The sequence below is a fragment of the Buceros rhinoceros genome, unplaced genomic scaffold, assembly GCF_000710305.1.
Source record: "Buceros rhinoceros silvestris isolate BGI_N320 unplaced genomic scaffold, ASM71030v1 scaffold28225, whole genome shotgun sequence".
Taxonomy (NCBI): Eukaryota; Metazoa; Chordata; class Aves; order Bucerotiformes; family Bucerotidae; genus Buceros; species Buceros rhinoceros.
Window position 1 is genome coordinate 1 of NW_010413828.1, and position 12,388 is coordinate 12,388.

General features: G+C 49.3%; 1 protein-coding gene across 1 annotated transcript; it reads left to right on the plus strand.

Moving 5' to 3' along the window:
* The first annotated feature begins 2,399 nt into the window (after window positions 1-2,399).
* Window positions 2,400-11,720, plus strand: RBM5 (RNA binding motif protein 5). Its single transcript, XM_010136904.1, has 19 exons — window positions 2,400-3,317; window positions 4,032-4,092; window positions 4,252-4,317; window positions 4,467-4,627; window positions 5,473-5,570; window positions 6,020-6,107; window positions 6,307-6,384; window positions 6,473-6,545; window positions 7,073-7,158; window positions 7,476-7,554; window positions 7,821-7,912; window positions 8,451-8,615; window positions 9,060-9,206; window positions 9,287-9,358; window positions 9,740-9,919; window positions 10,093-10,167; window positions 10,625-10,722; window positions 10,801-10,930; window positions 11,106-11,720. The coding sequence occupies exons 1-19, from the start codon at window positions 3,267-3,269 to the stop codon at window positions 11,229-11,231; spliced, it is 1,926 nt and encodes a 641-aa protein (XP_010135206.1). The 5' UTR covers window positions 2,400-3,266; the 3' UTR covers window positions 11,232-11,720.
* The last annotated feature ends 668 nt before the right edge of the window (window positions 11,721-12,388 follow it).

A 12,388-nucleotide genomic window follows, 5' to 3' on the forward strand; every position in this document is an offset into this window, starting at 1 on the left:
CGAGGGGCACAGGGGGAGGGATGCCAGCAGCGTTCTTCCTAAAGGCTTTGGAGCAGGCCGGGTGCGAGCCAGGTCTTGCCCGAATAAGCTGGAAGCAGGAGATTGTGGGGGCTGAGCTGCTGGCTGGTTCTGTGGCCGAGGTGAGGATGACGGTTGCTGTAGGACTGTGCGGGTTCTCTGGTGCTCGCGAGTCTGCCGGTGGGTTCTCTGTGAAGGTTTTCTCTTCCCCTGGGGTGGAGCGGGGAATGTTACGTGTCTGTTTACCTCTTGCATGTACTCTGAGGTAGGTTGCTTTGACTGTTCCAGCTGTCTGCCAAGATGTGAAAATTTAACTCTGATTAAAATCTCATGCAGATTCGCGAGCTTATTGAGTCCTTTGAAGGTCCTCAGCCTGCAGACGTGAGGCTGATGAAAAGAAAGACAGGTGAGAGCTCTTAATCCAGTTTTTGACATCACCTTCCTCTTCCCCAGCCCAAAAGAGTATCCAGAATTGTCCCCAAACTGCAACACATGCCATAAAAAAAAAAAAAGGTTTGCCATGGCTAAGGAATGTGGCTTTTTGGAAGACTTTTAGATAGCTGGTCAACATGTTAAAAGAAGTCTGTCTACAGGGGTTTTTGTTAACAGGTATTGGTAAGTAATACTAGAGTAAACCCATTTAATAGTCTGTAGTCTGTTGCATGGTTACCTTAAACATGGATTCAAATCAAGTGAGATGTAGCCAGATAAGGGAGCTTGGTTCCTTGCCATGGCAAAATAACGAGCAGATCCCAGCAGTTGACGTCGCATTTGTAAAGCTGCTTTGTCATGAAGTAATGAAGCAGTTGGAGAGAGATTCACCTGTTTTAAAGGAACTGACTAACACAAGTATCCCGTCTATATCTGAATGCTGTCTCTAGGTGTAAGCCGTGGTTTCGCCTTCGTGGAGTTTTATCACTTTCAAGATGCTACCAGCTGGATGGAAGCCAATCAGGTTGCTTCACTCACCAAGTCTAGATATTCCTGAAAATGGAACAAGTCTGTACAATTAAAAAAAAAAAAGGAAAAAACGAAGGTGGAAGGAGTGGTTTGTTCCATAACAGTGATTGAGAAGAAAAAAAGCTTTGTATATATTAAAATTTGTAACAGTAAGACAAAATACCAGGTGAAATGAGGAGAGAAAATTGGCTGTTTTGAGCACTCCTTGGTAAAACATGCCATTGTTGTAAATAACTTATTTCTCCCTGATATTTCCTTCTCTGTTGTCGGAGAGAGTGCGAGATCGCTGCATTACATTGCTATTATACCTGAGTGAGAAGTGTCAGTTCGTGGCAGCGGTGCCTTCCCACAGTTCAAGAGGGAGAACTGGCTCTTGCAGAATGGAAAGAATGTTTATTCCAGCTAAATTTGGTAGAAAGTGAGTTCTTGCATATGGTACGCTGTGTATTTTGGCTTTTTTGGAGTATAACTTGATAAGGAGCCAAAATGCAGTAAGAGTCCTCTGATTTCTTTTCCAAAGAAGTTTTCCCGTTGCACTGCAAACAGTTTAACTTGCTTTTGCTCTTTTCTCAATATTCACAATCTGTTTTAACAACAGAACTTCAAAATACTCTCAAAGCAAGCAAAGTGTATCAAGCCAGTTTTGTTCTTAGAACCAGATGTTGGCTGTGGGTCCCGGGGCAGCGTGAGGAGTGCTCTGTGTTGTTACCCGTAAAGGTACAGCACTGCCTTGGATTCGTAGGTGGTTCCAGCAGATGGAAGTTGCTGTGCGCCTTATGCTGGAATGGGGTTTCCTCTGTCCCGTACCATGGGTGATTACCCCTGCCGGGGAGCAGCGTTCAAATGCTATTTCCAGACGTGCTGCTCAGTAGGATTGGTGGATGCAGCAGAAACGTTTGTATCAAGAAATTAATGCTGAACGTATTTTTAGAAACGAGATAATTTTAATATATACAAAGCTGTACTGATGCATAATTTATTGAAACATACTCAAATTCACTCCAGTAACCAGCCACCCTAGCAGTAGGGAAAACATAGACTCTGCCCAGCAGCCCGGTTGCTGACTGTTAGATGAAAGATGATGCATTGCAACTATGCCAGCAGCCTTGTTTCTATGTGTCCATATCCAGTGAGTGCTGGGCCCTCCCACCCTCCCTCCTGCCGGTAGGAGAAATGGCTTTGCCCTATTCAGTTGTGCAGAACGTAAGAGCCTTGTTCATGCTACGTACTAGATCCATGTCAGACCCTGTTATCAGAAAAGCCACCGGTTCTGACACTTGGGTGGTACCTCTGCAGTAAGCCAACCTGCTCTAAAATCAGTCCTCCTGTTAAAATGTTGGGGGGTTGGCCTCTAAGACGTGGCCCCCCAGACGCACTTCCACCTGTTTGACTAAAGCGTGTTGATGGCCATGCTACGGAAGGGCATTCTGCATACCCATGCTTGGCAAAGTGTGAGCCGGGGAGTCAAGGCTTCTTAAGTAGACCTAAATTCTTAACTCTAAAGTCAGAGGACATGCGGAAAGCATTATGAACTTTTCCTACCCATGGAGAAGCTTCACTTGCAGTCTAGTTACTCATTCTGGAGAGCTCCTGCCTGAATGAAGAACACAAACCTCTCGTGCAGGCTTCCGATTGAACTGAAGCATTAGTCAAAGGAAACCACTCTTGAGTTACTGTTCAGTTGATGGCACTTGTCATCCAGCCTCCAGGAAGTCTGAGCAGGGTCCCTTTGGGAGGAGTTACTGTATTTTCAGAGGGACAATTCTGAAGAAAGTGCTTGGAAAATTAATCCAAATGTGGCTGTTAAAAGGTCTGGGGTGTTTGGAGTAGGGGAAGAAGTGAAGCAGTCACCTAAGGACACGTTTAAAAAGTCGCTCAGAGCTATACCAGAAGTGAATAGAAATGTGGGGGCAAAGAGACTCCTAAAAATGTGTTAATGCTGAATGCAGCAGGGTAGGACTCTGTCTCCTTCGAGACACTTCCTGGTTCCATGTCAGCGTTTAGTGTTTGGCAGCTTTTTCAACACACCCTGATTCTGTTGATCTTTGCTCCACGTCCCATTCTCTTACTGCCCTCGTCCTCCTCTCTGCAGGATTGGATGGGAAGGGTGTAGGTGGCGGTGGTTGTCCTCCACATCCTCCCCATATGTTGTACATGTAATTCAGGAGCACTGATTCCTCCGAAGGGTGCTCTGCCATGGGAAAATGGACATGTGTGCCTTGACACAGGAATAATTGAAACCACTTTTTTTGCAGAAAAAGCTGGTGATTCAAGGGAAGCAGATTGCGATGCACTACAGCAACCCCAGGCCTAAGTTCGAGGACTGGCTTTGCAACAAGGTATAGTTATAGGGCATGCTTTTATCGGAGGGAGTTTGTCCTGGCTTCAGCGCTCTTGTCCAGCTCAGTGATTTGAACCAGGTGATACACGGTTCAGACCCACTCGTGCTGCTGGGCTGTGTGACATAACAGGAATAGTAAGATGCGGGAGTGAAGAGGTTTTGTAGCTCTGGTGGTAAAGTATACAGAGTGACCGAGGTGTTGCTCCAGAAGATGCAGAGATGGGGCAGCGAGCGGTGCTAGAATACGAAGTTATGTGATGACTAACCTGGTGTCGAGTTGCTGCTCGTCTGCTGCGTACTCCCTGTTCAGCCTCCCGAAGTGGAGATGACTTAGTCAGGTGAAGAGCAGGCTCTCTTGGTAGGCTTTAACTACACTTCTTGCCCATGAAGACAGCCTGTTTTCCAGCCTGTGTTTCAGTTTAACGTTGTGCTTTTTAAAGTAGTTACTGTGCCTGGGATTATAAGTTGACGAGCGCACTAAAATAATTAACAAATAACCAGATAGTTTGGGAGGACTAGGGGAAAGGTAGTTGGGATGTTCTGAAAAGCAGCTGTGGTGCAGATGAGGGTGCCTTTTGCTGTTCTCTGTTATCCTGGTGGGTTTAGCTTTGCTGCGTTACTTGGTGCGAATGTCTTTTCATTACTGCACAGCAAATGCCGGCATTGTTGCGCATTACCCGAGTTCTTACTAGGCTTCTCTTGTTCCTCCCAGTGCTGCCTTTACAACTTCAGAAGGAGGCTAAAATGCTTCCGCTGTGGAGCGGACAAATTCGGTATGTTGCATTGCTCTTTGGCTGTGTTTGATTTGGTTTGAAACCTTCTGTCCTGTGTAGGAAACAAAGTTCACTGTAGGTCCTAGGCTGGCTTGTGAAATCCTGAGTCTGAGTGATTGAACTGTGTTGTGACTAAAACATTTCCCTCTTCTTATGAAGATTCAGAACAGGAGGTACCACCTGGGGCAGCAGAAGCCGTTCAGTCTGTGGATTATTACTGTGATAGTAAGTGTTCTTTGACTTACTGTATAATGTGAAACGTAAACACAGATACTAAAATCCTTCCCGTACCTCAGAATCCCTACTGAAGAACTTTTAAGTACTCTGGAGAGCCGCTATGTGCCCACTAATGTCACACTTTCTTCTCTCCTCAGCCATCATCCTCCGAAACATTGCTCCTCACACAGTAGTGGAATCCATCATGACTGCCTTGTCTCCGTATGCATCTCTGGCAGTCAATAATATCCGTCTAATCAAAGACAAGCAGACTCAGCAGAATAGAGGCTTTGCGTTCGTGCAGCTGTCTTCTGCCATGGTGAGGGCCTTAACGATGTGCTGCCATACTGGAAGCATGTAGAGCCCTTGAGCTGTCCAAAGGACAACTCCAGTTCACCAAGGGTTAACTGACACTTGGTGTGTCAGAACCTGTCATCTTTAGCTGTGGTTTGGAAAGAAGGTGGGAGGACGTTGTCATCACTTCTTTCTGTAGCAGAGTGATGTTCTGGATTGAAGGCCAGCTTCACACTTGGACCACAGAAATAATGGTCTGGGATCATATTCTGATATGAAGGGCTGGGGCATATGACATGGGAGAAGGTGTCCACAGAGCTGGGCGCCTTCCACCTTGAGAGGGCGAGGGGGGCCAATCTTTCTGCTCTCTGCAGCATCCAGTGTGAGGGTATAGGAATGGCAGAGACATTGAGGCTGTACAGGGATAGGACAGTGGGCAATAGCCATAAATTGAAACATAGGAAATTGGTACAGGGAAAAACTCTTCTCTGTGGGGGAGGTCAGATAGGTGGCACAGAGTCCCTGAAGGGCGACATCATCTCTGTTCTGCATGTTCTAAACCTGATCAGCAGCATGATGTGTTTGGCTCTGCTTTAGGCAGAGTATGACGGATGAAAATGGGTGCCTCGTCTCAGCCTCTGCTGGCCTCCCTTATAAAGCTGAGATTCAGTGGCCTGGGGAAGCCCATATTATTCACATGTGTGCTGTGATCAGTCTTACTGTGCTCTTCAGCAGGTGTAGTATGAGGAGAAGGAGGTGTTCTTACAGCCTGAGCCGCTTTCAGTGGCTGGCTGTGGCAAGCCAGGGCTTTGGCAACTCCTGAATCATCGGTAACCTGCTTTCATAATAATGAGTGTTTTCTGATTGTAGGATGCTTCTCAACTACTGCAGATTTTGCAGAGTCTTCAGCCCCCATTAAAGATTGACGGCAAAACAATAGGCGTTGACTTTGCGAAGAGTGCCAGAAAGTGAGTCGTGATGGTGGTTGATTTTTTACTTTTGTCTCCCCCCACGCCCCTCCATTTCTTAGAGATTTGTGTGGTCACCCAGGGTTTTATTAATGTCACTGTCCCTCAAAGGTTTGCTTCCTTTAAGTGTCTTGCGTTGCATGTACCCTGCTCTTTGCTGTGTGTGAAAGCAGGAGTTCCTACCGCCCCTGTTTCCAGTCCTCTGAAGGTCACGTCGTAACTGCTTGTGTACACGATGTGCTTGTTTCCTTGGAGACCTAGTGACTTGTTACTGACTGTACAACAACGAACCTAAAATTCTTCACTCGCCAAGCAGCGCTTTGGCTCGTTCAGTGCAGTCAGGCTGTTTTATAACTGCCAAGAAATACGTGTGTAAGGGCAGGCTGTACCTCCTCCCATAGGGAGGAGAAAAAAACCAGTACTCAGATGTGTCATTCCTGTGGTTACAGAGACTTGCTTCTCCCAGATGGTAACAGAGTCAGCGCCTTCTCTGTGGCAAGTACAGCCATTGCTGCAGCTCAGTGGTCATCCACTCAGGTATGATTTGGAGGCGGTTGCTCATAGTCCCGCTTCCCTGCAAGTGAAAACATAGCGCATATAATTTCACTGCTGCCGCCTTGCTTGGTTGAACTGACCGAAGCTGCTCTGAGAGTTAGGCTGGCACCTAAACAGTGTTGGAATTCTAAAACGCAGTAACTTACCTGTCCCTGACAACAGTTCTCTGCTTGAATTTCAGCCGCAGGCTGGAGAAGGCAGCACCCTTGACTACAGCTACCTCCAGTCGGGACAGGATGGCTACACGCAGTACGCTCAGGTTAGTAGTGGTGGTTGTGCTCTGACTGGTAAGTTGTTGTAATTGGGGCATCTGCTCATCTTGCGTTGTCACTCATTTCCCCTCACAGTACTCCCAGGATTATCAGCAGTACTACCAAAACCAAGGAGGAGTGGTGGACACGGACACAGCTACCATATCAGGTAGTACTTGTGACGTGGGGGAGGTGCTGTTGCTTGTGATGATAATTTTGCAGTGGTTGTATTTTACCTTGGCCTTTATGGTGGTTGCTCGGTAAAGGTAGACCTGGCTCATCTTGTGCTCAGGATATCTGAATGAGGACATGTTACTAGAGAACCATAATAGATCTGCTCAGGTGGGACCTCCAGTCTGAGGTGGGGGCAGCCTCTGTTCCAGACTATGGACAGAAAGCCTTGAACTCTTCAGAGCTGAGTGAGCAGCTCTAGACAGATCTTCAGCACCAGCAGCTGTCAGAGGCTGGCAATCAATGACTTTGGGAGCAGCATATTTCCTCCTGAAAAGGAAACTTTTCCATGTCTGGTTAGAAAATAGCCACTGTGTATCTGTCATCTTTTGAACATTTATTGCCTTGTTTGGCTGCTGGAGCTGGAATTAGGAGCTGAAACTGTAAACAGAGTAATTTTAGCCTGCGGATGAAGCACTGTTGTACAAATCGGTTGGCTTACCCATTATTGTGCTTCGTTGGCAGGAGCTCCAGTCACTACCACCACAGCTGCAGTTGTGTCCCAGAGTCCTCAGTTATATAATCAACAGAACAACTCACCTGACTCTCCGGTAATTACTGCACTAATTTTGCTCTCAGCGCTGGGGTTACGTAGGATGTCTGGCTTAGCTCTGAGCTTTGCTCTTCAAAGTGGGTGGTCAGCAAAGCTGCTGAGTGTCCACGGGTTAGTCACTGCGCTTGCGGTCATAAGGCACCTGCCACTTCTTTTCTGTGATGGTTTTGTTCTCTAAGGGTGAGTGCTGTATGTCCTGGTGAAGAGGAGCTAGCTGCTGTAGGATGCATGGGGTGGGCTGCTCACGCCTTGGCTGCTGTCCTTTTTGGACCTGGGAGTTTCTAACTGAAGTTCCTGGGTTTGGGTGTTTTTCAGTCACAGTCAGCACCAGCTACCACTAGCGCTCAGGCACAGACGGCTCCCCCGACCGGTGTGGTCCCTGGAACCAAGTACGGTAAGCAGTCGAGTTGCTCCTGGAGCCAGGTACCTTGTCACTGTGTAGCAGGAGAGAGGCTTGGCTTTGACGGAGTGCTCTGTCACCATGTGTCGGTGGTGAAGCTGTCCCTGGAGCACGTTCTCTGCACGGGTGATTAAGAGCCCTTCACAGGCATGTCTGCTGTCATGGCTGCTCATGATCTCAGAATTTTACCTGAAATGTAGAACGATACCTGTCTGAATTCAACTGGAACGACCATGTCCCACACTTTAATTTTTTTACAGCTGTCCCTGACACTTCCACCTACCAATATGATGAATCTTCAGGATATTATTATGATCCTATAACAGGGCTCTACTATGATCCTAATTCCCAGGTAAACACAAGTTCTTCCCACCTGTCTTAACTGTTAAGGTCCATTAGTTACCTGTCTCTCATCATATGAGTGAAATAACTTCTCTGAGGTGCACAAAACACCGAATGTGGCAGGTAACTCTCAGCAGTGTGCCTACGGCTGGGACTTCTCTCTGGTATAGCCCTTCATTTTTCTCTCCCTTCCTTAATTTTCCTCCCAGTTTGGCCCATACAGGATTAGCACTTGTCACAGACACTGTAACTGAGCTATTTGGTAGTGGAGTGCCCAGCAAAGCCCACCCAGCTCTGGGCTCTGGCGTGTCATCTCCTGGGAGAGGCAAAAGGTGCTGCTGGGCAAATCGCCTGTGCTTGGGGACAGAGGCTTCAGCCACTTCATGCCTCTTGACTCCTCTGTGGAGTCTGCAGAACTGGTTTGGACTCTGCAGAGCGCGTTCCCGTTTGATGTGGTAGTCGGAGTCAGACAGCTCGCTTGGGCTCTCCCTTGGATGCTGAGTTTGTATCAGGCGTTTAACTGTCTGTCTGTGTTCTCTCTCCGGCAGTATTACTACAATGCCTTAACCCAGCAGTACCTTTACTGGGATGGCGAGAAGGAGACCTACATGCCTGCTGCGGAAGGTATCACATACCAACAAACAGCTACCACAACCACCACCAAAGAAGTGAAGGAGAAGAAAGAGAAGCCGAAGAGTAAAACAGCTCAACAGGTAAAAGGCGAAATGGGATGGGAACTGGCTAAAGTCCTCTGAGGCATGCGATAACAGTTCTCCTTTTCCGTGACAAAGGAAATCCTCTGTACGTGCCTGCAGTTCGCAGGCTTTGTGGAGGGTTGAGGAGAGGGGGAGTTGGCAAGGCTTCAGTGCAGAAATAAGCTCTGCATAGGAGGAACGCACATGGAACCGTGCCAGCACCAGTGGGAGTATAACCGAGCCGTCACTTAGAGGATTAGATTGATAAGGAGGGTTCATGCAAAACAAGCGAACTGCGGTGTCTTTGAACACTGTGTACAGGGAAACAGCTGCGCTACATCCAGTGTCCTGTGGTTTAAAAATAAAAGGCAGTGGGTTGACTTGTACAGGAGATGGAATCTCTGTCACAGGAGATTGACAATGGTGAGGGGAGCTGCCTGAGCAAACCACTCTGCATTTCAGATTGCTAAAGACATGGAGCGCTGGGCAAAGAGTTTGAACAAGCAGAAAGAGAACTTCAAGAACAGCTTCCAGCCACTGAGCACCAGGGAGGAGGAGCGCAAAGAGTCGGCGGCTGCAGATGCAGGCTTTGCCCTCTTTGAGAAAAAGGTGAAGGTGCTGGCAGCTGTGCACGGCGGGGAGTGGTGTGGCAGAGAGCTCAGGGCTCATGGCGTTCTTTCCTCTTGCAGGGAGCTCTCTCTGAGAGGCAGCAGATCTTGCCAGAGGTGATGAAAAATGGGGACGATGAAAATCCACTGAAGGTGAGTATGCGATACCAGGCAGAGGTATTCCCAAAGGTTACTGGTAAAGTAATTCAGAGGAGATCTAGCAGGTACTTGCTGTCCAACCTGGATTTCCATGGAATGGTCTGTCAAAGGTTGAGGTGGTCATAGTGAGAAAAGCTGTGACTTCTTCTAAGCCTCAGGAGCTCAGCTGAGGTTTTGAGGTTTCTAAAAACGCTGTGCTCAAATCACTGTTAGTGCAACAAAGTCTTACAGCCACTGTAGCGTGTAGTTCTTTCGAGTTCCGTTTCATCCCTCGTAGTGAGAGAGTGATGCCTTTCCTGTGCAACAAACACATTGGGAGCCTCTGGGCTCCCCTCTGAACTGTGATGACAGTGCTGTGGTGTCCCTCCTTTCCAGCGTGGTCTGGTGGCTGCCTACAGCGGCGATAGCGATAATGACGAGGACTTACTGGAAAGAATGGAGAATGAGGAAGAGAAGCTGACTGACTGGAAGAAGATGGCTTGTCTGTTGTGCCGAAGGCAGTTCCCAAACAAAGACGCTCTGATTCGGCACCAGCAGCTCTCCGACTTGCACAAGGTACTGGGTGGCTATAGTTCAGTGTGTAAACGGACGCCACGGTGCTGCTGTTGGGAAACTGTTCCTCTTAAGCAATAGCTGCAGATGGCGTGTTGCTCTCCTGAAGTCAGCTGCTAGGTAAAAAGAGCTGATGCGCATTTCATGTTGTTGATGCAGATCTCTTCTTGTTTCAGCAAAACATGGATATCTATAGGAGATCAAAGCTTTCAGAGCAGGAACTTGAAGCCTTGGAGCTGCGCGAGAGAGAGGTCAGTGTGAGATGAGCAGATGAGTAGCTAATGGAAAACCTGTGCAGATGGTGCATTGAGCTCTCCTTATCCTGTCACACGTCACTCGGGATAATCCTTGTAAGCCAACCCCTTCTTGGGTCATGGTTCAGAGCTGTCCTGTTACAGGAGAGAAGGGTCCAGTATCTTACAGCTCCTGCTTAGCCAGGAAAAGTCCTTCACCTCCAGCTCAGGGCTGCTGGGCTAGGAGCAGACACCTTGGAATGGCAGTTGACCGCTTATCTGGCAGGCTTTGGGGCCAGGCTCTTCCTGCCCCAGCACAGGTTTGAGGTTCTCCTCTCTGTGGTGTCCTCGGAGCCCTGTTTTAGCAGGCTGCAGTGGACAGCTCTCTGCAGTAGCAAGCATTTAGCTTACTTCATAGCTCAAAGATGAACAAAAGTGCTCTCCAGTCAGTACTAAATGCAGTGACCTCCTGCAGATGAAATACAGAGACCGAGCAGCTGAGAGGCGGGAGAAGTACGGCATCCCAGAGCCCCCTGAGCCGAAGCGCAAGAAGGTCTATGATGCTGGCACAGTGTATGTATCCGAAAGCTCCTTGGCCTTTGCTTCTGTACCTGACGAGCAGTTTGGTCAACTCCTCTCTTCTCCCTGCAGCAATTACGAGCAGCCCACCAAAGATGGCCTTGACAACAGTAACATAGGCAACAAGATGCTGCAGGCCATGGGCTGGAGGGAAGGCTCGGGCTTGGGGAGGAAATGTCAGGGCATCACAGCGCCCATTGAGGTGAGTAGAGACAAGCCAGCAAGCGCAGGGGGTGTTGGGTGCAGTGCCATCTCCTGTGTCAGCATTCATGGCTGTGTGGGATCCCCAGGGGAGCCGGAGAAGCTAGTCGCTTTTTCTGTGGTGCCCCGCGTGAGCTGTTGCTGCAGCGCTGAAGTGCGTGTGTCTTCCTTTGCAGGCCCAAGTGCGGATGAGAGGAGCTGGCCTGGGAGCCAAGGGCAGCTCTTACGGCGTCTCCACTGCAGACTCGTACAAGGACGCGGTGCGGAAAGCCATGTTTGCACGCTTCACAGAGATGGAGTAAGGCGCTCTGGCCCGCCCAGCACTGGTTACCCAGAAGTGACTGTTAAACTCTGTAGCCTCGGCAGCCCGGCTGCGTTCTGGTTGTGGTTTAGAGCCAACCATTTCATTCCCGTGGGCGTTGTTCCCTCTCGGCATGTCACGCTTCCATGAGCAGATTGTTTGAACTGCCCTAACCTCATGCTGGAGAGCTCCCAGTCAGACCAGAGCGGGTGCTGGTCTCCGTACAGTCCTGTACATAGTGTAATGTATTCTGTGTTTGGAGCGTGTTGTCCAGGTGCCGCTTCTGCCCCTGCAGCCAGGGCAGGACCTCTTAGCTGTGGTTTCGCACCGTCTTGGCTCTCCTCTCGTTGTGTTGTCTGTCGGTTCAGTTTTTTGGAGAACTTTCCTGTACATTTTGTATGATACATCTTTGTATAGACTTTTTGAAGACTTTGATTCTAGTTGCCAGTTTGGCTCATTTCCAAAAGAAATACATCCAAAAATTATCCTATTTCTGTTTCTTGGTGGGTGAATGAAGATTAAGTTGCCAGTGCTACTTGTCCTTTCTGTGGTTCTGCTTCTTCTGTGATGAGACTTCTTCGTGGTGTCTCTCCTCCGCACAGTGCTCCACTCCCCTGCCTCTTTTTGCCCTGCCGTGTTCTGAGGGTCTCGCACCTTCACCGTGGAGGGGGTGGAGGGCCAGATCTCCTCCAGTCCTTTCCTGTTGCAGCCATGGGAGCAGGAGAGGGCCGGCAGAAATTATCTGTGCAGCTTGCAGGTCCTGCTCGGGAAGCCCAGGGTGTTACTGGCTGTTGCTCCAGGGGGTGGTGGGCTGCAGGGACCAGCCTTTGAGGCATCTCGGGGTGGGGAGGCCCGAGGCTGGCACAGGGTGTCTGTGTCACGCTAGGCTTGGCACGGAGCTGTGGCGCTGCTGGAGGCTGGGACGCAGTGAACCCCCTCCTTCCTTAGGGGTTTCCTGCGCTGCTGCTGTTAGTGTTTCTGCTCTGCTTGTGCTTGCTCCTTGGGTGTCACCCTGGGTCCCCTTCCCAGGATCAGCCCTGACCTCAGCACTCGCTGCTGCCCGGGCTGTGGGGCCTGCGCCGCCTGCCCGGCAGAGCTGGGCCAGGAGCGCTCTCTTCTCCCCGTGCGGTAGCTGGGCCAGCACGGCCCGGGCGCCAG